General features: G+C 37.5%; 1 protein-coding gene across 5 annotated transcripts; it reads left to right on the top strand.

The window, feature by feature from the left end:
* The first annotated feature begins 8870 nt into the window (after positions 1-8870).
* On the top strand, positions 8871-17414 carry LOC128261416 (phosphatidylinositide phosphatase SAC2). 5 transcript variants are annotated; one of them, XM_052995110.1, is made up of 12 exons: positions 8871-9079; positions 10537-10765; positions 10824-11241; positions 11298-11419; positions 11482-11847; positions 12115-12442; positions 12507-12577; positions 13469-13684; positions 13877-14113; positions 14422-15513; positions 15866-16007; positions 16068-17414. In XM_052995110.1, the coding sequence occupies exons 1-12, from the start codon at positions 8983-8985 to the stop codon at positions 16194-16196; spliced, it is 3447 nt and encodes a 1148-aa protein (XP_052851070.1). In that variant the 5' UTR covers positions 8871-8982; the 3' UTR covers positions 16197-17414. The 5 variants fall into 5 exon arrangements, with proteins under 5 accessions (XP_052851070.1, XP_052851077.1, XP_052851094.1 ...); XM_052995117.1 differs by lacking the exon at positions 13469-13684 and having other exon boundaries at positions 16068-17412; XM_052995134.1 differs by lacking the exons at positions 15866-16007; positions 16068-17414 and adding an exon at positions 15598-15820.
* Positions 17415-23173: the final 5759 nt, after the last annotated feature.

Genomic DNA, 23173 nt, shown 5'->3' with positions numbered 1-23173 from the left:
GTCTGTGGCTCCTCAGGCAGACCCTATCAGAACTTCTTTCCTGAAGCCGGGATCGAACGTTTGTCTGTTCAGGGATACGCTTAGCAGATCCCTAGACCTTAACTGTGAAATAAGCACGGTAGACGATGTCGACTACGCGATAGACACCCTTCTTACTAAAATAATCTGCTGCTATTGCTACTCCAACAGGAAACCTGAGACCTTGGAAGCACAGAGGGGGTAGTGCATCCTCGATTGAAGTAGTGGCACTTCTACCGTTTAAAAAGAGGCTTAGGCGGGGGTACATTCGTACCAACAACCGAAGAATTGACAAGATTTTCCGATAGGGTAAGAAAAAAGTTAGGTATTCTGAAAGCTGAATTCAATAGCAGGACGTTGCTGATGAAAACTCTAAGTTTGCACTATGGAAGCTGACCGGAGCCTATATAAGGCAGGCCACACCGAGATTCCCAGTGAAAAAGACAGACGGTTTCCGGGCAAGATCAACACAGGTTCCAGCCATTCCAGACTGCATCTGCTAGGAGAATGAGGCCGAGTTACATCAAATAGAGATACCTGTGGCTCCTGTCACACTGCCGGAGGTCAGGGAGCACATCAAGATTCTAAAGCTTAAGAACGACCTGGTCGACTACCAAGTAGCAAAGGCTCTTCCTTAAAATGCATTACTGTTTTTTGAGCTTATCTTCAACGCTGCATTGAGACTGAGCTACGTTCCAAAAGCCTGGAAAAGGGCTATGATCCTCAAACCTGGGAAGTCGACGGAAAATCTGAACAAATACTGAACACTGCTGACCACCTTTGGGAAAATTCTGGAACGATACGTCCTTAGGAGAGTCCTGGGTACACCACTTGTCAAACGGGATATACCCAGGCTCCAATTCAAATTCAGGCTCGTTACAGTTTCCACTTCTAAGCAAATACAGCAGGCGTTTCTCAAGGCAGCGCGACCAACACTCTACAGCCTCTTCACCACGACAAGCCGAAGTTTAAGGACATACGCAGGCGACACAGCAGTCCTCTCGTGGGCATTTATGATGCCACAGACAACCTTCAGTGCTACCTAAAACTCTTTGAGAATTGGACCTGTCGCTGAAACATCTCCAACAACCCAGAGAAGTGCGCTGTGGTGTCGCACTGTCTGAGGGAAGATTTGTATCCTGGTGTGTTCCTCCATGGGGAACTCCTTTTGCAGAAGTCGGAGCGGTAATATCTTGGTGTGACCACCCCGCAGACCTTCCAAGCAGGGCTCTGTAAACCCTTACAAACCCTTACCTGCAGAGCCAACCACACCCCAATATTTGTACCCTCCCATCCCTGTTGTAAAACTAAATTGTTAATGTTTAAAATATCTAAACAATTAATTATATGAGTAATAACATGGCCTTTTTTTGCCCACCTTCCGACGACTAAGCTCGTTCGCCATGGACAGAAACAGGAATCTTCCATCCGAGCCTCTGCCGCGTCACCAAAGATGGGTGTGACCTGGCTTTGTCCTGATGAAAGACAATTCGTCAGTCCGGGCCTGGCCACCGTCTGCGCCGCTTCACCGTGCTTCGACCACGATGAAAGTAATCCATTTTTTTTTTACCAGTCACCATCCGATCCAGAAACGAGCGATTTTGTTACGATTCAGCAGCGATTCGCATGCGTCGATACGATCAGAGAAGCTTGAATCCAAGTTTCTTCAAACGGTATATAACGGATCAACGATGCAACGACTGCTACTATACCGCAGTTCTACTATGCGGTTCTGAAATTCATCACTGCTCAAAATAATCAGTATTTCATCAATATGCTGTGACTTTGACAGACCCGATTACAATGTCTCTCTCTCCAAAAAAAAAAGCGGGGTGAGCTGAGAGAAGGCAAACTAATCTATTAAAATTATAACGACCTTGTGTGTTCCCTCAGAATTTTAATAATATTGTATTTTGTGTTGTGAAAATGTATTCGAATCGATACTTATTAATAACTGGGATATCGGCTAGAAATAGCTAAACCTTGCACGCCGATAACTTAACTAATTAGTAAAGACAGTGATTCACGTCGATAAAAAGCTATTGTCAAATACTAATCACGCTGCCCTAACATAATTTGTCTAAACAAAATAAATACATTTTTATAAATATTTAATTTTTATTATATTTTTAATTTTTATTATATGTTTAACACTTGCGGGCCTAACACCTCGGGCTAGTTGATTTTTATTGAGTTGGCAGGACTGTTTATAACATCTGTGCCAAATTGCATGTCACTGTCATTATGAGTAATATACTTACGCATGTGTTTAAAAAAAGACTACAATGTCTGATTTAATTTAGAATCAATCATCTTGAATGCCAATTTGTTAATATTTTATACTTTTTAAAGATCGTAGGTCATTGTAGGGCTAATATATTTAGGTTTTATCATCTGTTTCAATTTTTTCGGTTTTAGCCGGCATGTCAGCAGTAAGAGTACTTTTTTTTTGAACCCTCGGCAGATAGCTCATATTCCCGTTATTTCTCAAGAAAATGATAATTTTAATGCTTTCAAGAATATTTAATTTTTGCAATAGCTGCAAGGGTATTTGCTTGACATTTTTTCTCCAAGTAAAATAATTAAGAAATTATAACCAAAATTAAGTTTCTGTGTTCAAATTTTAGCGATTTTTTTTTAGAACGCCAGCAACGATTTCTTTCTAACTTCGAAGCCGCATACCTTATACGATTGAGATTACGCACCTTTTGATTTAAAACATCTTTTTCTCAAAAAATTCTTGTTTGGGTGTTGTTCAGCAATTAAAAATTCAACCCATTTCAGATCCCTGTAATTAGCATTTTATATTTATTTGATTGTATGCCAAGCCAATTTGATAATAAACGAGGACGGAAGCTAGATTCCGCAACCCGAAGTTTTAATACCCTTGCAGACTTTGCCGAAATTGCTAAAATTGCAAAAGTAGCGAGAAGAATAACAAAAGTGTAAAAATAATTCCTGTGGAAGCTAGTGAAATAAATAAGACTGCGCGTAAATAAATACGACATGGGAAAATTGATGCCAATAGCTTATACACTGCGCGAAATATTCTAAAAAACATTACATTTGGACCAATTTCACTCTATTATTCCTATGTGAGCTGTATATAAACGTCCGATCGGTACGCCCTTTTACCCTGACCAAGGTATGCATAAAACAAGAAAGGAAGGAAACTTCGGCAAACCGAAGTTCATATACCCTTGCAGCTATTTCAAAAACTAAATACTCTTGAAAACGTTAAAATTATGATTTACTTGCGTGTATGTTTAAAAACGTTGAAGCTATGATGATTTGCAGCTTAATTATTCGATAGTTCCTATAACAGCTATACGATTGTTCCTATGGGAGCTATATGCTATATATATATTATATAATTTTAATTATAATTTTTTTAATTTATTTTTATGATTGTTCCTATGGGAGCTATATGCTATAGTCGTCCGATTTTGATGAAATTTAAACCGTAATTCTATAAATATTTAACCATTACTATATCTTGAAGAACTAAAAAAAAAATTAAAAAAACAGAAAAGTTATAATTTTTTTTCATTTATTTTCCCGATTGTTCCTATGGGAGCTATATGCTAAAGTCGTCCGATCCGGCTCGTTCCGACTTATATACTACCTGGGATAGAAAGACAACTTTTGGGAAAGTTTCATGCAGATAGCTTTAAAACTGAGAGACTAGTTTGCGCAGAAACGGACGGACTGACGGACTGACGAACGGACAGACAGACATGGCTAGATCGACTCTCCTAGTGATGCTGATCAAGAATAAATATACTTTATAGGGTCGGAGATGTCTCCTTCACTGCGTTGCAAACTGCTGACTGAAATTATATCACCCTCTGCAATGATGGGTATAAAAATAGAGGAGCCTTTTTTGTCTGATATTATCTTCTCGACATGAGCAATACAATTTTTAAAGTTCAAATAAACATAATCAAAAAACAGAGTGAAGTTTTCAAAAAAAAGTGAACCAAACAAACTCGGATGACTTTTATAATCCACCTTTTATATGTACACACTCGTTTTGTGAAATGGATTTTTATCTTTTAGATTCGTATAAGTTGTAGTATAAGTTGTAGTTCTTAATCTGTTCGTTGTAAACCAAGTATTATATTTTTAATGCTTAAAATTATCATAATTTTGGAATTATAACTGATATCGGTTTAAAACCAATATTTTCTCGTTTTTTTTTTTTCAAGGAACCTAGTTTTCTGTGTGTAGATTTTTTCTCATTGACAAATTTTTTTTAATCTATTTAAAGCCGAAATGTTAGTCAGAATCAATTTTGTTTTGAGAAACCGATATTTGGCAAAAAATTTTATTTTTCGATTGCATTCTTTTCACCTGCTTCATGTCAATAATTATTTTTTATCTCCAGTTTCGCTTAACGGATTTCGGCCATTGACAACTTATTTCACTATATCATTCTTTAACTTTCCCATACATGTTATAAGGATAGATTTCCTTATTTAGATACTAGAACTCGACAAAGTTTGAATAAATTGCTAAAACTGAAACTCCGGCAAAATAAATGAATTCTTAAAAAATACACGTCTGAAAAGCAAAAATAATTTTATCACTTTATCTAAAAGATGGAACATTAAGGAATCTAACAAGCTATTAACTTTAACAATCCGCCGGTAAACCGTTTTCATAAGATTTTTACTGCCTGCTTAAAAGGGTATTGACTGTTAGACCCCTGTTGTCTTCGTTAACATCTGCAAATAGCACTTAACATAAAGTTTTCGGACGCTAACAGCACAAAATTTACCAGTTTTGCAAGCTTAAAAAGTCCGTATAAAATAGATTTACCGGCGGAATGTTGAGGCTAATAACTATTTAGATTCGTGAAAGTTCTATCTTCAAGATAAAGTGATCAAATAATTTTATGGTTTCAGGCGTGTATTTATTTAAAAATTAATTTATGTTGTCGGAACTTAAATTTTTGCCATTTATTCAAAATTTGTCGAGCTCTAGCATCTTTATTAGAAAACTTATCCCTATAGCATGTATAGTAAAGTTAAGGAATTATCTATTTCCAGTGAAACAAGCTATCAATGACCGGAACCGGCTAAGCAGTGTGAGGAGTTGATTAACTCCCCACAAATAAAAGCATGCAGTGAAAGCAGTCACGCAAGCAGTTGCCTACCGGTTGCCGGATACGCGGCGAATTCGCCCGTAGTAACGGTAGAGGGAAAGGAAGACGGCAACCGATTTGAGCTTGGCGTATTGCCCGGCGTGTCAGGCAGAGTTACACAAAAACAGTCTTTCGACAAGGAATTGTGGGCTTGAAAGGCAAGTTGTCTAGAACTAGCGGCCTTACTACAAGGACCGCATTGGTCACGTTTATCAACTTGGTGGGTCGAACAGTTACAGCTTCTGAGCTAGCCGCATGACATTCGTAGCGAGCAGAATTAAACAAATCAGTTTGTTACATTGGCATGGACACAGGTAAAAAACGTTATTTACAATTAAAAAAATAATGGTACCATACAAAAGATTTTGAGTGCCATTTTTTAAACTTTAAACATCTGAACCGGAAAATCAAGGTTTGATCCCTGGAGGATTTCATCGATTTAAATTTGTAAGCCAGTGTAATTGAATAAAGAAAATTAAGGCGTTTACATTTTTTTGTATTTTATTTAAAAAATATAGTTGATATACAGATTTCAAAAATGATCGAAAATATGTATTTGGTGTTTAATATTAAGTAACGACTGTATTCTTATTTATATAAAAACAAAAAAGTAAGCAAACTACGACCAGCAGAAGTTTATATACCCTTGCAGATATTATAGAAATTAAATAATTTTTACAGCATCTAAACTTCGATTTGAAAGCGTTTATGCCTAAAATTATTATTATTACGATTACCTGTATCTCTATTATTCGATCGTCCATATGCCAGCTATCCGATATCGTTTTTTGATGATAATAAAATTAGAAATGTAATTATGATTTTTTAACCATTTATATGCCCAAACGATTTTTATAAAAAAATTTAAAAAAAGTTAAATTTAAGATTTAATAAAATTAAAACCGTAGTTCTTATGTTATTATGTTATGTTGTTATGTTACCCCCTGCAATGGTATAAAAACAATTGCAAAAATTGAACTCATCTTCTATTTATATCAGTTAAGAAACGATAGTTTTCTTATTTTACATTTTTTTTTTTAAATATGCACCTCAAAATGTTACCAAAATATGTTTTTATATAAACAATATCCAAAGAACATTTCTTAACTTTATGGTTCCGCTGAATTTAGACAGGATTTTGGCTGTTTCGCAAACTTTCTGTTGCATTTGAAGATTTCTTTTATAAAAGGTTTTTTTTTACATTTCTGCTGGGAAATCGCTAATTTGGAATCCAAGTTCCCAACCAGTCGATATTATCGATGTGGGCAACGATGTTTTTTCATCTAAAAAAAATTACAATTCTGTTAAGAAAACGTTGGCTTAAACTTTATGTTAGGAAAACGATGAGGAGGAGAAAAAGCAAAGTAGAGATGGGAAAACAGCTCTGTGAAAAAAGATTAAAAAAAGAGCGAGACAAGACCCCAAAAATTTGAAAAGGAAAAAATAACAATGGTCGTATTCAGCAGAACAACATAATCACTGATCACTGATGGATTTCTTACGATAGTTCTGCTGAACGCGTATGATCCACTGACCATGTTGCAAAAATTATTCCATTATGATCAGCAAAAAAGGAGCGTAAAAATAGTACTTTACTTTTTTTTGAAACATGATACATATATGCGAACCTATATCGATGGTGTAAATATCGATATGAATAAACAGAAAAATCAGAATATAAACAATACAAAAATAAAAAACCAACAAAGCAAGCAAAAATGAAATAATTAATGCGTAATGTATCATAAGCGTTCAGCAGAACAAACTTGATCACTGATTACTGATCCATCAGTGATCAATGATCAAGTTGTTTTGCTGAATACGCCCAATGATTTTGAATAGAATTTTAGTTTTAAATTCATATTTTATGAAAAATTTTGTCATTTTGCAGATCGTTGTACAAATGACCAAAATTGCTGTTTAAAAATGAGCTCGGTGATTTATTGGTCATTTGTGAAAAAAATGTTGGACTACGACGTTTAATTTTGTATATATATTTTTCATGGATGGAAAATTTAAAATAGTTCCCAATGGTTGCTTTAAGCAGCCGCTTATTATTTATATTCAGTATTTTGGCGAGGTAAATAGTAAAAAATTTTTAAAATAAGATATTGCTTCAAAATTAGCGATTCATTCCTGATACTGAAAAACAAAAAAAGAAATATCGTGCGATTTTTCATTATTACATATTTTTAATACTTCTTAATGTATTCAAAGATTACCAAAAATCCTCAGTATCGTTTACGTCGCTAATTTTAAAGCAATTTTTAAAATTACAATTTTTAAAGTATTTACCTCGTCAAAGTGTTGAGTAAAAATAAGTAGTATCTGCTTAAAGCAACCTTTGGGAACTGCTAGTTACTTTAAGCAATATAAGAGTCCTTAGTGCAGTGAACTTGTTGAAAGTTCCATAAAAGTCTTCATATAATTTAAAATAAATTAAGAACATTTTACATTTCTATATCATTCTTTGAAAAAAATTTAATTTTTAAAATTTCAAAAATGAACAGCACCCCAAATATGGGGAAATGTTTTATTTGTTTTTTTTACTTTTAGGGCATTATTTCTTATTTCATTTTGAAATAAAACCCCAATTTTGGAGCCTTATTTCTTTGGGGCCTTATTTATAGGTCCCGGAAAAAATCGATGTTGGACCGCCAAACATCGATAAAACCACAAACGATATTTTCTTACCACTGTTAACTTTTCTCTCCAGCTCTTGCCCACTTAGCCTGGTTCCACTCCACTCCTCTTACGATATTTTCTTACCACTTTTAACTTTTCACTCCAGTTCTTGCAAACTTAGCCGGGTTCCACTCCATTTATTGCACACTTTCTGTTTAACTTATTGACATCTGTTTTCATGCACTCAATATCTTACACCAATCATGAACAAAATGTAAATAATGTTTTTAATTCTAAAAATGGAAAAAGGAAATGATGTGTTTATAAGAGTAGAAATGTGACCTAAATACAATTAAATGAAGCATTTTAACTATAAACATGCGCATTAAATATAGTTATGATTATCCAAAGCCAATGGCAAAGTTAGTCGTACATAAAAAAAGCTTATTGGTTAATTTCTGTTGTTAATTTACTTTGTAAGTGAAAATTACTTTGGCTGATGCTGATTTAAAAATGTAACGGTTGGGAAAACGGGTGCTCCTTGTGACATTTCAAAATTTCAAGTGACCAATCCGCGTTCGAAGAGTAATTCCTGCAGAAACAGCTCCGGTTCGATACCAGCATCGATGTTGACATCGATGTTTCTTTCTGTCTGGTCCAGCGTTGCCAACTCTTTAGGTCATAAAATAGCTAAACTAGCCTTTGAGGGTAAAAAACGCTAAATATTTTATCAATATTTTTTGTTTATAATTCAATCTTAAGCATTTTTAGCGATCGAATCATGAATACACCTTTTTAGTGATGGTATTAAAATCGATTTAATTGATTTCACACCTTAAATGGATGAAAATGAATGCTCTTTTGATTTATGGATTTAATTTTTTGCTATTCAAAAAAAAAAATCGAAAAAATATACCATAGTGTATATAAGTGTGGTATGTATGCAAAAACACATAAAATTGCCAGAGGATTTTAAAACTAATGTTACGTAAAATTTTTTGGGAAAATAGCCATAATGCCCGCAACTCGCTATTTTACAATTCATCCCGCATTTGGCAATTGAAACACGATAGATCTAGTGGGAAAATAGCTAATTTGGCAACACTGCTCTGGTCACACAATTTTCGTAAACATTAAAAAGTAGCTCTAAATTAGTCGGATAATGTCGCAAATACATTAGTGAGAAACAAAGAATGGAGGTGTTTCAGACGGACTCGCACTATATATTCGTGAAGCAGGACAAGAGTTTGTGGTGGCATCGAAGGACATCAGAGTTCTCGATAAAAGCAGGTAAATTACAGGTCTCAAAACAGTCGAATTAAATGAATCATTATTCTGCCTTTGTGTGTGTGTCGTAATAAGCACTGTTTCCTTAGTAATCTGGGGGCGAATTTGTTATTTATTTCATTCAAATAAATGATGCATCATGTGAATTTGTAAGAGCAATTGCTACTTCCTGAAAAGAGTAGTTTTTCGTAGTCTGTGTATGGGCGATGTTCCATGTACATATGTATGTATGTACATATATTTCAAGGGCGCAAGCCTTGAAAGATTATTTGATGAACAGCGGTTTACTAATTTAGTTTCCTGTTTTCGAAATATGTAGGTTCCATAAATACTTTTCACATCTAAAACAAGTTTCCGAATAAGTTCTTGTTTTCCAAATACAATTATTATTATATTATATTATTATATACCCTTCTATTAAAACCGCTACGGATTGGAACCAATTATTTTTGATTATTTAAAAAAAAATGGTTAGATATATTAGTTTTTTCTTTCAAATTACCTACATTAATTGCGTTTGTCCTTTAAATTATTGACAACAAATAAACTTGAAAAAGGGGTTATAAACTCAGACATTTTTCTTTTAGTTGGCAACCAGCTTTTTCTATTAATAACCGAATAAACTAAACATCGAGCGGTCAATGTTTCTGTAACCGCTAATTGCTTGTTTATTGTGCAGCAATTAAATTTGGATCAATTTGCTAACACGCAACCTGACGCATTTTATGGAATCCGACAATATATCTTCTTGGAGTTCAAAGTCTTTGGGGACACTTTCTGTTTTTCATGACTCATCCGCCGTGTGACCGTTGACCCTTCCGGAGCCCATAAATCTTTGCCAAGGTCACGGCAAACGTTTGTCCGCACGATGAAAAGTGGAATCCCATCCGAAAACAAGTTGACAAGTTGACAATTTATGAGGGCCAACTCTTTGTATCCAATTTGATAGCCATCGGTGCCATGGAAAAACAAGATACGTAATACGATTGATAAGATCAAAAGAGTGATCCCAGCTGTAAGCTTTAAAGAGTTCCAGCATCTCTAAAATTGTGCAACACAACCTCTAATCCATATAAAAAGGAATTGCCAAGGATGCACGTATTTGGGGCACGTAAAGTACAATTGTACATTGCTGTTTTAGGTGAAAGTAATATATGCTGTCTAAATTCAGTGCACAGTAACGAGCAGTTGTAACCCCAAAAGCAAATAGTTTTACAAGCAACGCCCCAGATGTAAATATGTAAACTGAAGGCTTTTTGTTTTAGATGTTTACACTCGCTAAGTCAACATTTTGGTTTGAAAAAGTGTTTTGTTCAGGGGGCGTATGCCCCAATAAAGACTGACAAATAAAAAGATCATGAGGGAGCAGAAAAGTACTTACTTATATTATGTAATTTAAATCCAATTAAACTTTATAAAAGTACATACGTTTTTGAATTACTTATTTTCCTATTTCTTAGGATGGGATCTCAGCTCTGTGGACGACATCGAGTGCATTGGAGTTACACATGGCGTTGTGGGGGTGATCTCGCTGCCCAATGTCTATGAGCCCCATCTGATTGTGATCAAGGAGGCAACGGCAGTGGGTGTTCTATATCCACCCCACTTGGTTTACAAGATCAAGTCCATATGTATTTTGAGCGCCGAGGAACCGGACACCGATTTGCCCAACTGCACCAAGCACTCCAAGTGATACAAGCCAATTACTTGTACTCTCCAACGATTAATTTGTTATCTACCAATCTAGGAGCAACCAGTCCACGCCCACTCACAGTGTCTCCTCCAAAAACAACAATGCCAGCGTTCCCTCCAGCGGCGGTGGCCCCTCCAAGAGCACCAAACTGTTCGAGGGTATGAACAAGACGTGGGGCGTCGTAAAAAGTGCCGGGAACACCATCAAGAACACCACGCAGCAAGCTGCCAATTTGGCCACCAAGCAAGTTAAGTCTTCAGTGGGGATCAGGGAACCGAAGCACATCGAGCGGCGCATCACCGAGGAGCTGCATAAGATATTCGACGAGACGGACAGCTTCTTCTTCAGCTTCGACTGTGATATAACCAACAATCTGCAGCGTCATGAGGTCAAATTGGAGGGGAATCAGTCGATGCCGGATGAAAGATTCTTTTGGAACATGCACATGATACGGGACTTGCTTGACTTGAAGGTGACTAGCTGGGAAAAGCCGTCAAACAAATTAATGTTAATCCTATTTTTCTGCAGGATAAAACATGGATATTGCCCATCATTCAAGGATTTATGCAAGTTGAGAACTGTGTAATAGGCAATGAGTGCTTTACATTGGCCTTAGTATCGCGAAGATCTCGTCATCGAGCAGGAACACGGTACTTCTGTTAAAGTTACGCCTTCCTTTCACTTTAATATAATTAGCAATCTAAATTGACAGCTACAAGCGACGTGGAGTGGACGAGAAGGGAAACTGCGCTAATTACGTGGAGACGGAGCAAATACTCTCCTTTCGTCACCACCAGTTGTCCTTCACCCAAGTGCGTGGTTCCGTGCCGATATACTGGAGCCAGCCCGGCTACAAGTACCGACCACCTCCCCGCCTCGATCGTGGTGTGGCCGAAACGCAACAGGCCTTTGAGCTGCACTTCACCAAGGAGCTGGAGATCTACGGGCGCGTGTGCATCGTCAATCTGGTGGAGCAGAGCGGAAAGGAGAAGACCATCGGAGATGCCTTTGTCGACCACGTGATTAAGTTCAACAACGAGCTGATGATATATGTGACTTTCGATTTTCACGATTACTGGTAATACCCAAATCCTGCAGACCAGAATCCCACTAACCACCATTTACAGTGTTGTGAACAGACTTTTTAAAGGCGATTAGCTTACAAAACGGTTTCAAATACCTTTTCCAGCGTTTATTTTGCAGTGCCTCAAGATAATGATTAAAAATCTGTTAACAATATGGAAACGGATTGAGATGGTGCTCAGTGGGATTTAGGACTACGATGCATTGAGTTCATTCATGTTAGACCAGCCATTTTGAGATGCTTTTTGGTTTCTTGTTCTAGCCGCGGTATGCGTTTCGAGAATGTTTCGGCGCTGATCGATGCAGTGGGCCCTGAGGCAGGCGCTATGGGTTTCCACTGGCGCGATCAGCGAGGAATGATATGCAATCAAAAGTCCGTGTTTCGGGTGAACTGCATGGACTGCCTGGATCGAACAAATGTGGTGCAAACAGCAATTGGAAAGGCGGTTCTTGAGTCTCAGCTAGTAAAATTAGGACTCTCACCACCCTACACTCCCATTCCGGAGCAATTGAAGTCCCCTTTCATGGTGCTATGGGCCAACAACGGCGATATCATAAGTCGGCAGTACGCGGGCACCAACGCCTTGAAGGTATTTACATATTCGATGTATAAATGGTATATATATATATATATATAAACTTACTCTACAACAGGGAGACTATACACGCACTGGCGAACGCAAAATAAGCGGAATGATGAAAGACGGCATGAATTCGGCCAATCGGTTCGTATAATCCTACATTCTATACACTATTATTATACCGTGTTCTTGTGGAGTAAAAGGGTACACTGTATTCGTTGAAGAGTATACAACAGGTAAAAGGATTAGGATCGAGCCTTGTCCGTTTGCTTGTCTGTTCTTCCGTATGAACGTCGAAATCTTGGAATCTACAAAACCAAAGATTTGGGCTTTAACATGTAGATTCTGAAATAAAAATGTGACGCCACGCCCACTAACGCCTGCAAATCGCGAATGTCTGTTATATGCGGTGTAAGCCATATTCGGTCTATCTATCGAGCCACAAAAATTTTCCTAATGGAAAAGTTTTAGAAGTAGTTGGCAAAAATCATCACTTTTTGGATATTTGAAAAACGAGGTGCTGCAATTCGGCAGATGGCACCCTCTGAAACCCAATTGTTTTCTGAGGCATATTTATTTTAAAATTAATAAGCTGAGTACCGGGTATCTAATAGTCGGGAAACTTGACTATACTGTTCCTTTACTTGTTGTACTTTAACTGGCTCATTATTGTTTTTCCATTATCAATATGACACATCATTTCTTCGTAATCAAACAAATTGCAAAAGACTTGGCCGTCCACAAGCCGTCAGCACATTTTGGATAATCGGAAAGAAAATCAATCAATACTGAAAACTCCAAACGCCTTGTTATGCAATCATATACGTATTTCTTAACCAGAATTGGGCTATATTCATACATTTTACTAATGCTGCATGCCTGTTTCCCCATATTTACACCAACCTGATGAGAACTATTCTATGTTTTCCGTCTAAAATTCAAAACCCAAATCTAAGCAATGGGTATCTTTCTAAAACCACGTTCTTTCACTGATGCAACGACCCGTAGCTAATGCCGTGCCCAACTTCTTCGTAGATTTTTCATACAAAACTTTGCCGACTCGTTTCGCCAGTGCATCATTGACCTGATGCAGGGCCAGTTGCTACGGGCAGAGGAGCTGCAGGAGGACGAGGTCCTGGACACCATCCTCCAGATTCTAACTCCAGAGTCCCGACCCCCGCTCCGGGGCTATTATTATACCGGTGTGCTGGGTCCTGAGCTGCAGTTACTCGAATCCATCGTAACAACCAGGTGCGCAGCTCTGAGAGAAAGCCAAGATGATGTAGATGGCCAAGAAAAGCAGAAGTTTTTAGTTGCTTCCCTTGTTATTTATCCTTTGATTATTATTTCACAAAAGGTACTCTTTTCCATCATACGAACTCCGCTTAGTTCTTTAACAGTGTTCTCTTGGTTCCCATTTAATGAGGCTTTTCGAACTTTCAGTTATTATTTGGCGCGCTTTAAGGACTCTTACCGCCAGGCTACCATCGATCTAATGCTAGGTAACCAGGTCTCCTCAGAATCACTTAGTGCTTTGGGCGGCCAAGCGGTTCCGGATGAAAATGATGGAACGGAAAGCGCGGAGCATGCCAAGTTGCTGGTGGAAGATTGCCGTCGCCTGCTGCTGGGAACGGCTCAGTATCCCGTTGGAGCTTGGGGACTTATAGATGCTGACCCAAGGTAAGTAGGCGTATTGTATAAAATGTAATTTCGATTTTTTTAAATACGCGCATAATGTGAGTGAAGCATAAACAATTTGAGAAGGTTAACCTGTTCGTCTGTTAAGACTGGTGAAGTGGTACTCAGCGCAAGTAAAGTCCAGTCAAGTCAATTTTTAGGCCTAAAACTGAAACCGACAATATGGCTGAGAAGAAAAGTAGAAAGTAGAAAACACCGTTCTGGCCAAGAAAAATTCGAATTTTCCGACATATGTACTTTACAAATGCTCATACTTACAAATACTATGTTCTGTACTTTTCACTCCTCAGCTCTGGAGATGCCAACGAGACGGAGGTGGATTCCATACTACTCCTCTCGGACGACTGCTACATCGTGGCTGAATACGATGCGCAGCTAGACAAGATTTTCCGCTTTGAGAAGGTGCAGCTGGCGCAGGTGCGTCTTATCGAGTTGGGAATGCATCAGCAGACGAAAATCTTCCATGGTTCCGCTCCAGCGCATCTTTGCCTGCGTCTCAACTACAGCGTCGAGGAACAAGAGGGCTACTTCCACATGTTCCGGTCGGCCAATTTGAGATTCTTCAACAACATGGCCTATGTGATCAAGACGCAGGAGGAACTCATTGAATCCCTGACCTCCATTGTGGAGATGTTCCGCATTGCCTTGGACAATGCTGGGAACACAGACGTTCGCTACGTTACGGGTGGTGTGCTGCAGCGAAGGAAGAGCAAGTTGCCCTCACTGGACGTCCCCAAGGGCATGCCTCGTAACCTTTCTGAATCTCAGCTGGTCCAGTTCAGCTCCAAGGCTCTGTCGAATGTGGCGGGACAGTTCTCGAAACTGGGCCAGACCTTCAAGAAGTCATCGAGCACCCAACAGCAAGCGCATCCCAGCAGCTTGGCAGCGACCATAAATCCGCAAGTGATGCGTCAGTCAGGAGGCAACGAAATCGAATCTGGAGAAGAGGCTGAAAAGGCAGTATTTGTTCTGGGTCGCAAGAAGCGGAATTCACACAGCGCCAGCAGCACAGATACCGATGACCAGGACAACAGCTTGTACGAGCCCGAGATGGACTCCGATGTGGAGATAGGCACGGATAAGTCGAACTACAACGAGAACACCTTCCTTCCGTCGGTGGGCATTGTCATGGGCAACCAGAAAGAGGAATCGCCCGGCTCCTCCGATGAAATTCGACAGTTGGAGCAAAAGGATAGCATGTGCAAGACCGCCGAAAACGTGCTTACCATTTCCATTACCTCTGTGACGGATCACGTTGGTCTGCCCACGGGCCTGCTGGAAAATGCCCCACCGATTCGACCCATCACTCCCAATCCGCTGATCTGTGTGCAAGCTCAGGAAGCCTTTGACTACGTGGAAGAAGAGGCGAAGCCGCTGTCCAGGTCTGTATTCTACAGTTAATAATTGGTTGTAGACCGATTTTTGGTTAATCCTTCGTTTTTTTTGTCTTATGTTGTTTGCAGTAGACATTGTTAATGTTATGTAAACCTTCGGTCAGTTTTTGTTCCCTTCAGCTCAAAGTATTATTATGAACCCTCTATGCGTTTAATGTTTTCGATCTTTATAGTAAATACCTAAGACTAGCATGTATGATTGTACAAAACCGAAATATTAGTGCCTGCTCCATACCACATACACTCGAGCCGTTTCCGGCCAAAAATTAGCTTAAAATAAAAATATTTTGCTAAAGCAAGCCGTGTTTCCTTTGTAACAATTTGCCTGACGCGATTTCAGTACATCGGCCAGAGATCTTATCCTTCCTGTGGACCTTCCCACTCAGTCGGAGGCCAACAAACTAAAACAGCTCGCGAGTCCGCTCTCGAAACTGGCCAAGAACATTGGCCTGAACCTAGATCCCCGCAAGATAGCCTCAAAGGTAAACTAAGAATAGAATATCTCTTATACTGTTACTGAAAGAATATTTTATTGTTTCCAGACCGGAGTACACTCACCCACCACTCTCTCCAGCGAGAATTCTCCACCGGAGCACTCTCCAAACTCACGGGATCATCTGTTGGAGCTGTGGAAGGCCGAGAACTGCAAAACCAAATTGATAGCCTTATAAGCGGGCCAATATGCAAAAACATATACAAGCTCTACACTTTTGAATTCATTTGTGCAAGTGATATATTTATTTACAAAAAATGAAAAAACACAACTTAATTAAAACTGTTCTACCTGTTGTTCGAGGCACTTACCTTAAGGTTACATTAGGCAAACAGTATTACGAAAATTGCAACGAATTAGAGGTTCTTATAACGTAGTTTAAATACGCTCATTTGTAATTGCAGCTGTAGTGAGTTAATACATTTTTGCGTGTTAAATGTTGGAACTTGTTCTTTAACACCAACGTAGAATTTAAAAAAAGATTATTTTGTTTGTTTAGTATATGTTTTGATGCTATTGAAATCTGAGGACAAATAAATATTTCTGTAAAGAATTAATTTAATTTCAAATAGCTGGTCAAATTACGTAAATCACTATTTTAAACATTTTTTACGAAATTTTCTTATTTAGATTAACGGAGGACCACATTTTTGATTTCCTTTTAAATAAAATATTTAATGTACAGTAGTGAAAAAATGTCCGAAATTCTTATTGGCACCATCAAATTAGCCAAAAGAAAAACCCATAAAAATAACGTGTTTAATTCTGAACAATAGAGTTTTTGGTATAAACCCACCCCATGGTCATCAAACTCATTATTATACAGTATTGTAGGTAAGGTACAAAGTGTTTGCGAAATCAAATACTTAGGTAAGGTAAAAGATATACCATTTTCCAAGTGTCTAAAAAGGTAAGAGGGACAAAAAACATGTAAAAAAAAGGTTTTTAATGCAATGTTTTAATAATAATTTTGAGGTCAATAGATTCTTCTCGAAGTTGCAGTTGAAATATAATATTTTGATTCGGGGTCTGCCAATTAGGTCTGGTTGTAGAAACATAAAAAATTAAATTATCTTCAAGTTGCAGTAAAATTATTATATATTTATGTTCATTTTTGCAAAAGTAATACAAAATTGAATTTAGTGGTATCAAGCTACCTAACTTGGAATAACTCGAAGCTTCTCGTTGTTTTAGACAGCTGATGTGAAATGAAGTATTACTGGCAGACCGTTTTATTTTATAAACTTGGTACAATAAAATCAAATGCCCTTTCTACATATAAATACAAATTGAGTTGAATCATAATAGTTACTTCAAACAGAAAAATAAATTAGAGGTATTGACACCTAGTATATTGCCAAAATCTTGAAACCAATCTTAGATGTTCGACTAAAATTAAAAAACGTTAAAATTAAAGGCTCCTTAATAAAACTAAAACTTACAATTAATATTTGTGAGTAAAAATTTGTGTTTATTGTTTTTTATTTTATTAATGAAGTATATTTTAAATCATATAAACAATTTTTTTAGTACTAAAAACTTTAGATGTGATGGGTTTGTGCCTACTGAATGTTCATATGTCATCTTGTTCTCCGCTTTCAGCTTCGACAGAAAGGCTTAATTTTTAATAGATACAATTCGGGTTATAAAACAGTTTCACCTACATCAGATTGGAAGTGAAAGAACCAAAAGGATTTCAGAAAAGTCAACAAATGTTTGACAAATGCTACACAGACATTTATAGCTTGAAAATTAGTTTGATAATACTCTGTAGAGTGTTTGTTAACAAAAGAATATTTTATGCTTCGTCATACAATAAAAATATTTGAAAATACATATGTGTTTGAATGCTTAAATTGTGATTTGCGTATAGCAACTACGGACCAATGGAAACTACTGTTGGTGGGAATCATTTTTGAAGAGGCATCCTATCAAAAACGCAACACGTCATGTCAAGTTGTATCCCGTTCCTAGATGTGGCTTGTTTACATAAGCGATAAACAAAATGGCAGCCCGGCAACAACCCCGGAAAACTCTGGGCCAAGTGGAAATCAAAAATCCATTAAGTCACCACCGAAGCGGACCCTGTAACACTGTCAATCAGCTTACATATGTATACACAAGTGGCTCTATTGATATTGGACTTTATTTATGCAAACTTTGGACCAATTCTCCGGCAACTTTTGGCCCGCCAGTTGATAAGAGCCACACGCTGTTGCGAATGCGGATAAGGCTGCTTCCGATTCTTTGATGACCAGGAGCCTTGTCCAATATCATGCTAATGTGTACGCACAGTTGCATCAATTGTTTTTCAATCAAAGTGCCATCAATCTTATTGGCAGTTTGTTTAATTAACGTACGCATTGTCTACCTACCTATAGCCATGAAAAGCAACAACGAAAACGGAAAGTGGACGGGTGGGTGTCAGCTGGGTGGGAGGGAAATACATACATACGTACGAGTATTTCATGCCAATCCATTTGACCCCAGTCGCGCCTGATTGCCACTCACACTCCCCAACAAATTCAAGGATGCACTGCCTGCCGAGGTGCCTGGCATTTTTCTTTCGCATTTCACTTCTTAACTTTGTCCGTGTCTTTTGCGTCCATTAAGTGTGTCTGTGCTAAGACTTGGAAATTGTCTTTTGAATGTTTCAATTACACGCCTTCTTAAGCACAGCTCCCTTTCAAATTGAACCAACTCCACTAGACCCGTCCGGCTTCCATGGTCGGATGGTCGGATGGGCGGATGGGCGGAATGCCGACGGACGGAGAGTGATCTGGGCTGCCTTTTCTTTGGTCTTTTCCTCTTTCGTATTCGTATTCGTTTCGGTTTGGCTCGGATTTTATGCGCCAATAAAGTGAAATGCGAAGATAGTCAGAGGATTTACTGCCCTTCGAAGTAGGCTACATGGAATTTGGGATACATGTGCATGTGTTCCGCCCATCCCCTGGCCAATTTCGTTAAACACTTTTGCCTTAAACCATTAATTTCCTATACGTTTGACTTGTACGTGCTGGCAGCGACTCCTGCGACCCAAGCCTCTATGGAAAGTTAATTTTATTGCTAAAAGCGGGTTAAGTGCTTGGCGCACAGCTGAGTGCCTCTCCACCATTATGTGGGTGGGGTCTCTGTGATAGAAATCAAATTTGCTTTATGGTATGTATGCTAATTTGCTGTCCGGTTCGGGCTAAGGAGTGGAATCCAGGGTCCAGTATATGGCTTGAACCTCCGTGCACTTGATGGGCTTTTAATCTCGGATTGCGTTGGCCTGTGCGAAATCTTTCGGAAGTTTGAAAGTTGACCATACATTTTTCGGGGATAAGTTTGATAATGACAACTATATTTAAACAAGACCCCTTTGTACAGTTTTTAAAAAGGCGGCGTCGGGAAAAGCATTGTTTAAAAGCAGCTTAACGTAATTTATTTTAAGTATTTTTAATTCCTCTTACAGACAAAAAGCATTCAATTAAACAAGTACCATTTCATATTCTGCAATCTGCAAGAAAAATACCAATTTGGTTAAGAAACTAAAAAAATTTTAGAAAATGTAATATGTGTTTATTGGTACGTTTAATAATTTTTCATTACAAATTGATAGCAATTTTTATACCCTTACAGAGAGGCTTGTTAAAGTTTGCTTTCTTTCTTGTTCATATATACCATTCGCTTGTGGAACCAACCACCTAATAGCTTTAAAACAATCAAAAGTCCTGCCCAATTTAGAATAAAACTATCTATTTCACTGCGTAATACCACTAACCATAAACAACAAAATACAAAAAAAAAATAGTAAGAATTATTAATTTTAATGTTAAGTGTCTCTTAAAATAAAGTTATACATTGTTAATATAAAAATCTGTGTTTGTAATACTAGATTGTAACCATATTTTTTATTACATTACAATTTTTTTGTTTAAATAACAATTGACTAAATGTCGAACTTGTTATAATAGAAACATAAAATATACAAATAAATATATGCAAAATTTTAAATTTTCTGTGAAGTTTTTCTATAGTACTGATCGGACAAGTGTATAGTCATGAGAACCGCGTTAATTAACGCAGGTCTGTTTTAAAACTGGTCTGACGAGTTAGAAATACAACAACGAGTTTCTCGACTGTATGATTCCCGTTACTCAGCGACAATCGGGGTCTAGGTGGCGCAATCTGTCTATCTGCCAACTCTTTCCAGAAGCGTGCAGAACCTCTATCCTCTGTCACGTACTCACCTTGAATACCGCCGAGGCTTTAACGACTTAAGGTGCCTACCAAAAAAATAACTTTAGTAAATCACGATTTCATTATTGTTATAATTCATTATCACTATGGACGGCAGTACATGTAATTACGATGCGCACCAAGAGCGTGTGCCTAGGAGACTACTAGTATATAGCCGTAGAATTGAAAATCTGCTGTGATGGCCCGATCGTGACGAGTTATACACCAATCGAAAGGTGAAAGTGACACACTAAAAATTTGAAGAGCTTGGGCTGGTAAAATATGACACTTTTTTAACACAGTTTAAATTTAATTAAAAATATGCGTATAATTACATCAATTTCGCTTAGATCGCATGCTCCGTTATTAAAAAGTTATTATTTTTTGGTATAATTCAAAAATTCAAATGTTTTCTACATCGTTTCCCAATATCAACAAATTTTAAGGACATGTTTTAGAATTCTGGAATATTTTTTTTTTGTTAGCGGGAAATCGCTAAAAACAGTTAAACTTTGCACGGCTTTAACATCTAAACTAAAAAGGTATTGTTAAATCCTTATCATAATTAGTCTTAATAAAATAATTTAAAAATTATTTAATTTTTATTATTTTTTTACTTTTAAAAAAATGGTTTCAGGTTAAAGAAAGAAACATTTTCATTAATAATTTAAATAAATAATTATTGTTTAAAATTTAAACTTAAAACTAATCTTAATTTAAGCAAACTTATTTGAAATCAGATATTTGGCAAAAAAAAAAGCACGATGTAACCAAATATCTTAAAAACAACGAAGTCATTCAAATTTTAATGTTCTATAGGGCCAGATAACTTTCCTTACAAATGGTATTTTAATTTCAGTCAGAAGGACACATTCCCCTTCCCTAACAGCATCATTAGGAGAGTCGATCTAGTCATATCTGATTGTTTGTCCACTCGCTTCTACGCAAACTAGCCCAACAGTTTTAAAACTATTAGTAGAAGTTGAAATGAGCCGGATCGGACGAGTATATCATACAGCTCCCATTTGAAAACATAGAAACATTATAATTTGGCTGTTTATACCCTTGCAGAGAGTATTAAAATTTCAGGCAGAAGTTTGCAACGCAGTGAAGGAGACCCTATAAAGTGTATATATTCTTGATCAGCATCACTTGGAGAGTCGATCTAGCCATGTCCGTCTGCCCGTCCGTCTGTCCGTCCGTCTGTCCGTCCGTCTGTCCGTCCGTCTGTCCGTCCGTCTGTCCGTCCGTTTCTACGCAAACTAGTCTCTCAGTTTTAAAGCTATCTGCATAAAACTTTTCCAAAATTTGTCTTTCTATTGCAGGTAGTATATAAGTAGGAACGAGCCGGATCGGACGACTATAGTATATAGCTCCCATAGGAACAATCGGAAAAATAAATTAAAATAAAATTATAACTTTTCTGTTTTTAAATTTATTTTTTGACATTTAGTAATGGTTAAATATTACGGTTTAAATTTCATAAAAATCGGTAGACTATTACAAAAAGCCCCCATGGTAACGAAAAAAAAATATAAAACAAGAAAGGAAGCAATCTTCGGCAAGCCGAAGTTCATATACCCTTGCAGCTATTGCAAAAGCTAAATATTCTTGAAAACATTAAAATTATGATTTACTTGCGTATATGTTTAAAAACATTGAAGATATGATGATTTGCAGCTTAAATATTCGATAGATAGTTTTCCGATTAGGCAGAACTAGAATCCCAAATCTCTCGCTTTAAAGTTTCCAAAATCTCGAGGTTCAATCGGACTGACAGACAGACTGGCAAAAATAAAAATAATCAAGAATAAATATACCTTATAGGGTCGGAAACGTCTCCTTCCCACGAGAACACGCTTTTTTCTAACATACAATGTCTCCTTAACTGTGCTTCATACTCTGTGTACACATAATTAGACCCAATAGAATGAACGGTTATACGGTTGAAAGTATTTTACAATTAGAAGAAAGCGTTTCCGACCCTATAAAGAATAAATATACTTGATCAGGAGGCAAATGTATTTTTTTGAAATTGGCTAATGGTCGGAGCACATCGTTTATTTTTTTTTTTTTGAAACTTGTAAGATTTTTCAGATGACGCTAACCTGAACGAGACTAAAGCACATTTGCTCCTTTTAATTTATATTGTTGCGCATTGGCAGCGAGGAGCTGTTAAACCGATTAAAATAAATGTGGTATGGCATATACACCGAAATAGATATACAAAAATTAGAGGGAAAGTCCGAACGGTAATGCGAGTTAATCAATTGAAATAGCCGCAGAATCAAATGATGCATAAATAAAATCCAAAACCGCTCGGCGTGCGAAACAATATTTGCAGATTCGAATCACTCGAGGTCAAAGTGCATGCATATGTGTGCGCTATCTGGCACCTCGGCCTATAACCAATGGCCAGACCAGCAACCGACATGACACTTGAAGGCAAATTAAATAGAAAATTGAGTTTTTTGGAAAGACATCCCAAAATGGTTGTGAAATTTTATACATAATTGAATTTCTGGTCAAGCAGACACAGGCAGAAAATCTCTGCATACAATTACCTAAAACCTAAACACATAGACAGCTGAGGTCAGGTCAGCGAGGGTCGATTCCGGGGGCTGGGCGTGGTTCGTGGCTATTGCACCACACGCCAAACAGTCGGAAACCGAATGTCATCTTCAATTTCAAATTCAATTATAAAACAAATTGGTTTCAGAGCAAATAAGTACTCGCACAAGCATATAAATTCGCAAGTGGGTGGTGGGTGGTGGGTGGTGGGTCAGAATGAGGATGGAGAGGACTCATCCACAAGGCGACTTCAAACGGCAAATCCATTCATCCACTTTGCAATTGTGACCGGTGAAATAAATGTAATGAAATGTTAACAAATGACAACAAGCTGGCAAACAAGTAGCGAAAACCACAAGGGTG

This window comes from Drosophila gunungcola, chromosome 3R (assembly GCF_025200985.1).
Source record: "Drosophila gunungcola strain Sukarami chromosome 3R, Dgunungcola_SK_2, whole genome shotgun sequence".
NCBI classification, from domain to species: Eukaryota; Metazoa; Arthropoda; class Insecta; order Diptera; family Drosophilidae; genus Drosophila; species Drosophila gunungcola.
Note: the sequence above shows the minus strand (reverse complement) of the source record. Positions and strands in the feature narration are given on the sequence as shown.

What these genes read in the sequence shown, in the direction of transcription:
- LOC128261416 (XM_052995110.1), top strand. Translation starts at nt 8,983, where the DNA reads ATGGAGGTGTTTCAGACGGACTCGCACTATATATTCGTGAAGCAGGAC. An exon ending in AACTGCACCAAGCACTCCAA is followed by an intron (nt 10,766 to 10,823) that starts GTGATACAAGCC and finishes CTACCAATCTAG; the next exon opens with GAGCAACCAGTCCACGCCCA. An exon ending in GAGGCGAAGCCGCTGTCCAG is followed by an intron (nt 15,514 to 15,865) that starts GTCTGTATTCTA and finishes ACGCGATTTCAG; the next exon opens with TACATCGGCCAGAGATCTTA.